This window comes from Carassius auratus, chromosome 8 (assembly GCF_003368295.1).
Source record: "Carassius auratus strain Wakin chromosome 8, ASM336829v1, whole genome shotgun sequence".
In the NCBI taxonomy this organism is placed as follows: Eukaryota; Metazoa; Chordata; class Actinopteri; order Cypriniformes; family Cyprinidae; genus Carassius; species Carassius auratus.
In genome coordinates, this window is record NC_039250.1 from 19,443,228 (window position 1) to 19,453,843 (window position 10,616).

The 10,616-nt window shown below is 36.0% G+C and overlaps 1 protein-coding gene across 4 annotated transcripts in view; it reads right to left on the bottom strand.

Annotated features, from left to right (window-relative positions):
- grid2 (glutamate receptor, ionotropic, delta 2) overlaps positions 1-10,616 on the bottom strand; it is a 398,666-nt gene that overhangs the window by 84,700 nt on the left and 303,350 nt on the right. For all 4 annotated transcript variants that reach the window (XR_003292669.1, XR_003292670.1, XM_026270097.1 and 1 more), the window contains exon 10: positions 3,392-3,589. Coding sequence is in view for 2 of the 4 variants with exons in the window: in XM_026270097.1 (XP_026125882.1) it covers positions 3,392-3,589 (198 nt within the window). In the remaining 2 variants the exon portion in view is untranslated. The remainder of the gene's footprint in view (positions 1-3,391; positions 3,590-10,616) is intronic.

A 10,616-nucleotide genomic window follows, 5' to 3' on the forward strand; every position in this document is an offset into this window, starting at 1 on the left:
CATCTTCCTCCAGTGAATACTGAGGCAACACTGTATGCTGCCAAAACTAATATTGTTTTATGGCTTTAAAATGCTAAACAACATCTAACATGCTTTCTTTCATTTTTGACAGTCCTGAAAATGATTGTGACTTAGTGCACACCGCAGCGGTGAGATCAGATGAGACCTCTGCAACCTGAGAGAGTTCCTGTCAAGAGACAGTACCGTCGGCAGAACAAAGGCATGCCATTATCATAGGACGAGAGCCAGTGTCACCTGTCTGACTCCCATTAACCTGACTGGCCACCTTCAGAGATCAGGGACCCCCATAGGACCTCTGTGCTCGAGGAGGGTTAGAGAAGCATCCGGCGCCCGGATCACTTCTCAAATGTTAATCCTCACAACAAGTGCCTTTCTGATTGTCTCGACCCTGAAACTTGCTAGTACTAGACTGCCTGCTTTATAACAAGGGCCTGACAAACTACACTTTTAGAAGAGAAGAGAATAATGAGGACTGGATAGACTGACTTTCTGTAAGTTGTACACCAATACAAATCTACTGAACTAACTTTTTGTTGAGTTATTATTTAAATGTAAGTGAAGAAGAATCTGAGAAGAATCAAGTTTTCTGTGTTATTGTAAGATAAACTGTTTGATAGTTGTTGTTGTTGTTTTTTTCCCCATTGTTTTTCTTTCAGCTGAATAATAGTAGTTCAACAGTTAATTCAACAGCAAACAATACAAAATGCATTTCAAACTGTTCCCTAGAGGTGCTGAATGTTTTTTTTTTTTTTTTTTTTTACTCTTTTGTAATGCAGAGCTATCAATTGAGGAACAAATAGACATCCTAAATCCATAATACCTTTAAAAGAATTTATAATAATTTATTCAACATGAACTACATTATAAGTACGATTAAATCAAATGACAGCTATGTATTGATGAAACACTTTGTTTTTGTGATACTTACGATTTTGTCTTTTATACCAAGTCAATTGCACATATGCTGCAATATTTTATATAAAAAATTACCTTTTGATGAGTTGTTAGGAGAGTATTAAGGGCTTTGTAAAAATTCACCACTTACTTGTGAAAATATTATTTTTTAAAAGGATTGTCAAGTGCTGGCTTTATAAAACATCTAAGTGCAAATTGAAACAGTTAAAAAAATGTAACAAATGGGAACTTTAATCAATTTATTTATGGATTTTTTTTTTTATTTTTTTTTTTTTGCTTAACTGACAGGATTCTAGCCAGCCAGACATGGCGTCCAATACATAATGATGTAAAGCATCATTAAAGTAAAGTTACATATTTTGTAAAGCAATCCACAAATAACACATCTACATCTATTGTGTAACAAGAAAAAAGTAATGTGCATGAAGTAAGCACTATGTCCTGATGTCATTTTTATGCCGCCACACAGAAAATTAACTCACAGCTGACTAAATCTGCTAATTTCATGGTCTGTCAGGTAAAAAATGCTTAGAAAAGCAGAATGGTTATATACTGTGCAAAAGTAATCTACTGTATGATATACTGATTGATAATGATATTCCAAGTAAAGCCTGGCACAAAATAATAATATTCTGTGTGAGCATCTACACAAGTGTTTTGGGTTGAAATACAGCAGTATATATAAATATACACTGAAGTTTAAAAGTGTGTGAGATTTGATGCTTTAAGTAAGTTTCTCATGCTTAACCAGAATGCATTTACTTGTTTTTAAAATACAGTAAAACAGTAAAATTTTGAAATAATATTACATCTTAAAATAAATGTTTTCTACTTTAATACATTATAAAATATAATGTATTCCTTTGATGACAAAGCTGGATTTTCAGCAGCATTTATGTCACATGAATGATCCTTCCAGGGATTCTAATAAAATTCAATTAATTTTTTTTGTAACGATGTAAGCCTGCGCTGTCACTTCAGTCATCCATTTTTAATGCACACTTGCTGAATAAAAATATAAATTTCTTCAAACGTAAATAAATAAATGAATGGTATTGATCTCAAACATTTGTAAAGAAATTATTCTCCGCCTTTGTAATGCCCTGGCCTGTTGTATCATGTCATGACAGCCTTTTAAAAATAGTTTTTATAAGATCAGAACACAAAAAACAAATAGAAAATTGAAACCTCTTTTGCTGATGCTGAAATACCGAATAAAACATCAAAGGTTTTGTGTATCATGAAAGCACACAGATGTGAAGTTGCTGGAAAACAATGTGTCAACAGAGACCATAACAATGGGATTAGTGCTCCTTAATATTTTCCTTGCATTTGGTCTATCTCTCTGGAAATGAAGATAAGCAGCAGTACACTGTGGCACATGTTTCTGTTCCTCTGACCGAACAGTGGTGAGGAATATTCTCAGCGCAGGAAGCAGTAGGGATGGAGGTGTGTCACAGAACTGAAAAGGCTGTGGAATGGAAAACAGCAGGAGTTTTGGAGCAATGGCCCCGAAAATGTCTATCTGACCTCTCACTGCTGCGAGATTTGCCTTTTGTTTATCTGCCAGTGGACAACATTTCAGTTTGAGGTTTTCCCTCATTCACATGAAATCTGTGCTCTTCTTTATCAAAGTAGTGCAGACTGTTTTGGAATACTATGGAAATTGAAAAGCCCAAGATCTGCAGCATTCAGCCAGACTGTATTATGGAAGGCAGTGCTGACTGCGCCCAAAAAAATTCTACAGTACATCATTAAAATAGTTTGAAATGATAGTTTCAGCTTTAAATAAGGATTAACACTTAAAGGGATAGTTCAGCCAAAGATGAAAAATCCATTTCATTCCAAAACAATAAGACTTTCGTTTATCTCCAGAACACAAATTAAGATATTTTTGATGAAATCTGAGAGCTTTCTGACCCTGCATAGACAGCAACGCAACTGACATGTTTAAGGCCCAGAGAGATAGTAAAGACATCGTAAAAAAAAAAAAAAAAAAAAAAAAAAAAAAACAGTGACATCACTAGTTCAACTGCAATTTTATGAAGCTACAAATTTTTGTAACCCATTAAATATAAATATAACCCATTAAAAAAATTGTCTAAAACAGCCAACTCATTATTATAAGGGATGTTCACACATAAAAGTTTTCAGTATGTAGTTTTCATATACATAAATCAGAGTTTTGACATGTAAAACTGAATTTTAAACATGCCAGTTATACAAGGGTGAAGTCAGACAGATAAACGGACACAGAGATGGATTGCACAATTGATTGATTGATTGTGAGGACTTTTGAAGGCTAGGGTGGAAATACCATCATTCCCAGAATGCAACAAATACATTTTTCATCTGCCATTCCAATTCAGCTTCCTAAAGGTGTAGCTTCAGTACATTTAATTTCATGCTCCCTAATTTACGATTTTTCACATCCTAGATAGACATTGTGTCTTACCTTAAAAACCAGTTCTCCTATAAGACCATTCCATGTTCCATCAGCCTGCTGGCTGCCATATTTGTGATCAGGGGCCACGTAGATCTCATATTTGAAGCCAAGGTAGTTGGCCAGGGCGTCCAATACGTCGATTGAGAAACCCTGGTACTTCTTAGGTTTGCCAAGCACATTTTCTGAGACCATCACAAATGGTTCTTCCTGGAAAGAGCAATGGCAGAGAAATCATTTTATCAACTTATAATGGGACTAAATCACTGAGCTAAAAGCAACAAAAAGAGTCACAGAGTATTAAGAGACACATACAAAAACAGTCCAAAGGTAATGCCTAAAGATATTGAGGGAAGTGAGGGCACCAGTTTTAGAGTCAGCAGGGTATCATAAATAGTCTACTGAGAACACAGCTTGACGTTCATGATTCTGAGGGTGGCAGATCTGTTCCTGGAGCTGACACAAGTGTTTACCTGAAGCAGATGCATAAGCTCCTACAGCAGCTTAGCTAATAATTTGATTTGATTTTTAGCAGGAGGCAATGCTGCTGTATATGGGCTAAAGCTTAATGTCACTTGGCTTTAAACTCCTCTTATGAGCTGTGGAATAATTCAGAGAAAAAGTCAGAGGGGAATTAGTGCCACGTCATATCCAATCAAGAGCAATGTGAGGAAAGTAAATATGTATAGCTTTGTTTTTAGGGTAGTTGAGTGTATTTTACAGAGAATACAGGAGGATCTGGGCTTATCCCACAAAGACTACAGGGTTGAACTCAAGCCAGAGAGGAACTGAAGGAACTCTGGAAAAGGATATACAGTATATGACACAGAAGGCCTTTAAAAAAGAAAACAAAAACAAAAACAAATTCACACATAATCTTTTTGATACTATTAACTTATCAAAACTGTCACAGAAAATAAGCTCAAAGAAAGAAAGAAAATACCAATACACAGTACATAGCAGTATTTTTTATTTATATAAAAAAATAAAGCTTAAATATATAAACATTTTCTCAAATATAAGATAACTGTACTCTTGACAAACAGAATGGCTACGAACAAAAAAAATTAGATTAATTTTTTTGTATTAACTTTATGTCAAGATTGCATACATTATCCTATATATATATATATATATATATATATATATATATATATATATATATATATATATATATTACTGTTTTGACATATTTGTTTATATTTAATACGTAAAATCTATAAATAATTTATATGATAATACTACAATAATGATAATGTCAATTTTGATGTAATACATAGGAAATAAATCAAATGAAATGGCATATTTGGGTAAAGAACATCTACTGTAGTGACGATCTTTGATTCATTTAAAAGAGGAAACTTTCTCACTGTCACACCAGGGCAAATCGGCCTTAACAGCACTTCCTCAGCAATGACGTGTTAAACTATTAACATTCCAACATTATCATACTTAAAGTTGTAAAAGTGGAGTTTCTCCAGACATTTACATGGTTCACTTCAAACAGTTTAGTTCATAATTTTCTAAAAATGAAAATGAAGGCATGAATACTCTGAAATAATAACAAAAACGTCAAGTTCAGTAAGAAATGGGTCAGAACAAACCATTTTCTCTCAATTCTATAAAAAGATTCACATTTATCAAAACATTACTTAACTTGATGGTGCTTATCAGTCATACATTATTCATAGTGAGTTCTGACTGACTCATAAGATCCCTAATGCTCAATTAGGGATTTAAGGTTTTACTGTGCTCACATCAAAGAAATTAAGTCTTTACGAAAAGGATTTTAAAGGAAATTTATACCCGGATTCACACTCATCATACAAGCATTAGCTCTGCCCATGGCAGAAGAAACCGTTCTTCTGAAGCAGTGAGACAGGCCGCCATTTCAATTGATTAGTCGTTCTCCACTGATAAAGACGAGAGGAGTCTCCTTGGATCTTCCAAACCAGTTTGGCAGACTATTGTGGAGGTGGATACGATGAGATTTGGATTTAGTCTGAGCCTTGGGCCTACTGGTGTTTCATAAAAGGTCTACAAACATTGTCATACACTGCCAAACTGGCTCTGGAGACTTTCTGAAGGTCACATAGAGAAAATGCTTATTTTTACAAGGAGGAAGTTTAGCGAGGACTCTGTGAACAGTGGAAATGTTCTCAGTAATGCTGAAAAGAAAAGACTCAAGGACAAGCAAGTTCCAAAAACAACGGAAGTATGACAGAGATATATGTACATCTGCACTATTCTCTCACAACCCTATCAGTTGAACTTCAGGGAGGGTAGAATGAAAAATATTGAGGGGGTTTCTGAAAATCATTAGGCTTCTAAAAGAAGGACTGTTCAAGACTAACTCGAAGGCCACAACACCAGGTTCTGTAGAGTAATGAAAGAAATGGAAAACTCGAAATTACAAAGGAAAGAAGTCTTCAGAACCAGATTAAAGTATCACCGTGGGCACATATGGTTCATCTAGCCATCTTAATCAAAACCAAAAAGACCAAAGGTAGCCCCACTTTTTTTTTTTTTTTTTTAACACACAACACACATTTTTCTCAAAATATACCTCTCAAAAGGCATATTCATTCAACATATCACAACTGTTTATTCAACATTAAAGACTCCAGACTTTCAAGCTCTTCACATCTTACAATCTTCAAAGAATCAATGTATTCTGGGTGCTACATTCCAAACAGAACCAGAAGAAAAACTAATTTAACAGAGATATTTATTCAGTCTCATGTCATTTTCAAACTTACTGTAGCCTTTATGATGTTAACATTTCTATGGGACGAAAAGGAGAAATTTGACAGAACTCCCAAAATGTAATAATAATAATAATGATAATAATAAAAACTTCTTCTGAAGCCACATAATCTGTGTGAGGAATAGGTCTTATTTTGTGAAAAACCTTCCTCCCTTCTCTTATCAGTGAATAACAGCTTACATATTTTAGTCTGAATGCAAAAAATAAATAAGAACAGATATGAAGGAAAAGCTGACACTTTTCACTTTAACATCATTAGGTCTGAATCTAGTTGACTTTCTACTTTACTGATCACAAACTAGAACTATTTGTTGAATTCCATTACAAATCACTCTTTCATAACACCCAATCACTTGACAACACCAACAAATAACATAACTTTGTTTAACCTTGTTTATCTTGTTTATCTGCAGAATTTGCTTCTGCTGAACTCAATCTTGCAAAGTCGGACGTTGAAGGAGCTCAATTTAGCAAGGCCTGAATGGCTGTATTCAACACACAGCTGCTAGCTATAGGACAATGACCAATCATCATGTGACCAGGAAACATCTCCTTCCAGAGTCTCCAACAGCGCTGCACACATACCATCACGAACCAATACCACGCTAGCGTAGCTCCAGCGGCCCAGTGAAAATAATAGCCCGCTGTTTATTTTTCATATTTTCTTAAACAAATCCCTATTGATGTCTGAAGTGTTTCTGGGAATATGTCAGGCAGATTTATCATGGAAGGAGCTGCCTTTATTGACTGCATGCCGCCTGCACATTAAGCCAGCGCTTTCTAATCCTCACCAGACCCCCCTCGCTCAATAAGCTATTAGAGGAAGTGAGGATATGCATGCCAACTCGCACTATAGCCAAGAGGTGCCATCTATCAGACTTCCCCCTGAGGGGCCTGTGTGAGACCCCTGCCGGATTCTCCCAGCCCAATTGGTCATCAGCGTGATCTGAAGAATATTTGTAGCACTTAGACCAGGGGCAAAAGCACAGCAACAATGACCCTTTTAACAGGATTCCTCCTTTTTTTTTTTAAATCTGTATTGAGATGTAGCCTTGCTCTTATTGAGCCGGCCCAGAAGGGGTACGGCTCCCCACACGCGTGTTTAACCCATGTTTCATCGATTCCCTTTCTCATTATACGGCCATCCCTTCAACATGACTGCATGTACAGTGATCTTGTGGACAATCTCTGCTGCTACTATGGAAATCAATAGCAGGCATGGATCAACATAGGCTAAGGTGATGCATGTTGCTAAGATAACATCATTCTGTAGGCACTGGTTCTACATGTATGCATGGTTAATGTCATGAGACTCTTTGTTACAGGAATTGCTCATCTAGAAGTGAAAATTTGCTGACAAATTTCCTCACCTTCTGGCTATTTAAGAGGAATGAGTTTGTTTCTTCAATGGAACAGATTTGGAGCAATCTAGCATTACATTACTTGTTCACCAGTGGATCCTCTGCAGTAAATGGGTGCCGTCAGAATGAGAGTACAAACAGCCGATAAAAGCATCACAATAATTCGGAAGTAATCCACATGACTCCATTGAATTAAGTAACATCTTATGAAGCAAAATGCTATGTTTGCAATAAATGCATTCACCATTAATGGGGTCATATGATGCTGCTAAAAAAACATTATTATGTGTATTTGGTGTAATGAAATTTGTTTATGCGGTTTAAGGTAAAAAAAATAAAAAAATAAAATTCCACATACTGTACATTATTGTATCTCTTCTATGCCCCGCCTTGTGAATTGTGTTGATTTTCCAGCACATTGTAAATGGCCGAATGCCTCAAGTATGAGATGGAAATGTTTTGCCTCTTAACATATTGTGAAGCTTTGTCCGGCCGGAGCAACAAGATAAAAACATAAAACCCATTATAAACGTGATATAAACATGACTTCTAGTCGTGTTTTCTTTTGGAAGGCAAAAACAAAGTAGTTTCGCTTTCTGGTCTAGAGTAAGCCGCGGCCGGCCTGAATGAGCAGAGCTGGGCGGCTTGAGAACAGTGACGCAAGCGGATTCTACGAAGGAGCGTACCTTGGTCTTGTAACAACCACATGTGATGACCCTAGGCTGGATGCCGCTTGGTCCACGGTGAAAGCCGATTTGGCAATCCACAGTGCAAAGTTGATGTATTTCCTCAGTGACCAGCATGGATCAGCTGCAGGCATGATGAAGCAGATATCGTTCTCTTTTGGAAGGCCAAACAATGTAGTTTCACTTTCACAGTGAAACACACAGCGTCTATACAACAGGGTGGAGGCAACAACAATACTACAACAAGAATAAAAAGGTACTCCATCTTTCTTTGCATGAATATCTGGAAGCGTCATGCAAATCTTTCCACGAACTGACGTAGATATGTGGGGGCGTGTTAGAACGAACCGTTTCAGGGGGGTGTGGACGAGTGTTAACTTTTAGAAAGAATATCTCTTTGGATTTGAGACTTTAGTCTTTGCAACTTCACAGATTTTCTTTATTCCCCAGGAGCTGTAACACTCCAAAGAGAAAGGAAAATTTTAAATCGCACCATATGACCCCTTTAAGATGGGGACTATATAATTAAAAGTGGAAATACTTTTTCAGTAAGTAAAGCATTATTTTGGATTATGGATTTCAGAAGAGAAGAGATACGAAATGAAAGAGAAGATATTAAAATGCCTTAATTATGGATTTGCCTCTCACACGGTCAAAGCTTTTTACTTCACAAGACATAATTGATGGACCGGAGTCATGTGGGTTATTGTGATATGTTTTTATTTTTATTTTTTATTAACTGACTCTCATTCTGACGGCACCCATTCACTACACAGGATCCACTGATGTGCAATTGATATGATACATTTCTCCAAACCTATTCCAATGAAGAAACAAACTTATTTTTTTCTAAAAAAAAATATTATCTGAAAAAAAACTTTAGTCTGCCAAATCAAATCAGACAGTGCAGGAACACAGAACAGGAAATTATATCATAGAGAGGATCCCTGAGGCTCCTGTCAAGATCAATAAATCTCTTTAAACATCATTTCAAATCTAAATAAGATTATTTACAATTTATATGATAAGGCTAGTTTAGGTTGTAAAATCTCATGTGATAATACCAAACAATGCAATGAAGATTATGAATGAATTAAAACAATGTTTAATATTTTTTTGTCTATGTGTTCATTAATAATTCATAATAATTCATATAACTTCACTATTAATTCATACTAATATACTAAACTACTTCAGTCTTCCATCTTCTACAGACGTTTTGAAGATTCTCTCATGCATGCAGCTATGATCCACTGGTGAGTGAATCAAAAACATGTGTCATGGTGCATTGAGACAGCAAGGTTTCACGGCAGATGTGTGTGTGTGTGTGTTCTCAGTCAGTTTCAGTGTTTGGCACAGCACCAGCATTTCTCAGACTGGTGAAGAGCTGTCAGAGCTGGCACGTCGCGCATCCTGACACGCCTGCCACTGGGGCAGCTGGGAGCAGCAGGGAGTTTAAGTTGCATGGATCCGGCGAGCCGCTACCAACTAGCTGTAAGACCAAAGGGAGCACTCCATCAGCCACCAGCAGGGAGCATGCGCCTTCCCCATCCACCTCAAGGTTTACTTTACAAATGACAACATATCCCATGGTTCCAAGCTCCCTGCCTCCCTAACCATATGTTTCACAAGGCTTTATGGTACTGCACTGGCACTCTATCTTTCTTCGTTTTTTATTTATTTTTATTTTTGAGGAACGTTTCATCTTGATTTTAATACAATGTTTGGACTAGAAATTAAATTTTTGCACTCTAGGACATCACAGCTTCAATTAGTCTCTATGGAAATGAATGCTTGGCTGGAAAACATGTGAACTGCAAATAAAAGTAATCGTCTTATTATCACAGGGTTTTTGGAAGAACATTCAGTTCCAGTGGTACAGATAAGACAAACTCAACTTTCATTCATAATAGATACAGAATATTGACATGATAGCAATATAAAATAATAATATTAATTGATAATGCTGTTTAGACTCCAGGCAAAAGTGACCCAAGTCAGTTTTTTCTTTCTGCTCATTTGACAAATCTGTTTTGCATAACAGTGTGAACAGCACAAACCAAATAGAATCTGATTTTGCATCTGAAAAATAAGAAAAGTAGAATGTTCCTCTTCTATTAAATAAAATAAAATAAAATAAGATTTGATCACTAAGGCTTGCAGGAAATAATATCAGAGATACCCCACAAAATCAATAAGTCTCTTCAAATATTTAAAATACAAACAAGGCCTTTTAATAACAAGGCAAGGTCATTAATAATAATAATTAACATAGTTTACAATAATGTGCAAAATGACAAAAACGTACTGTAACAACAAACTCTACTCATTAATCATAAGACAATTGTTAGTTGGAGTTCAATTGGTTCACTGTCTGCAAATTGTACAGGGGTTAAGAATCATATTTAGACTAAATAAAAATT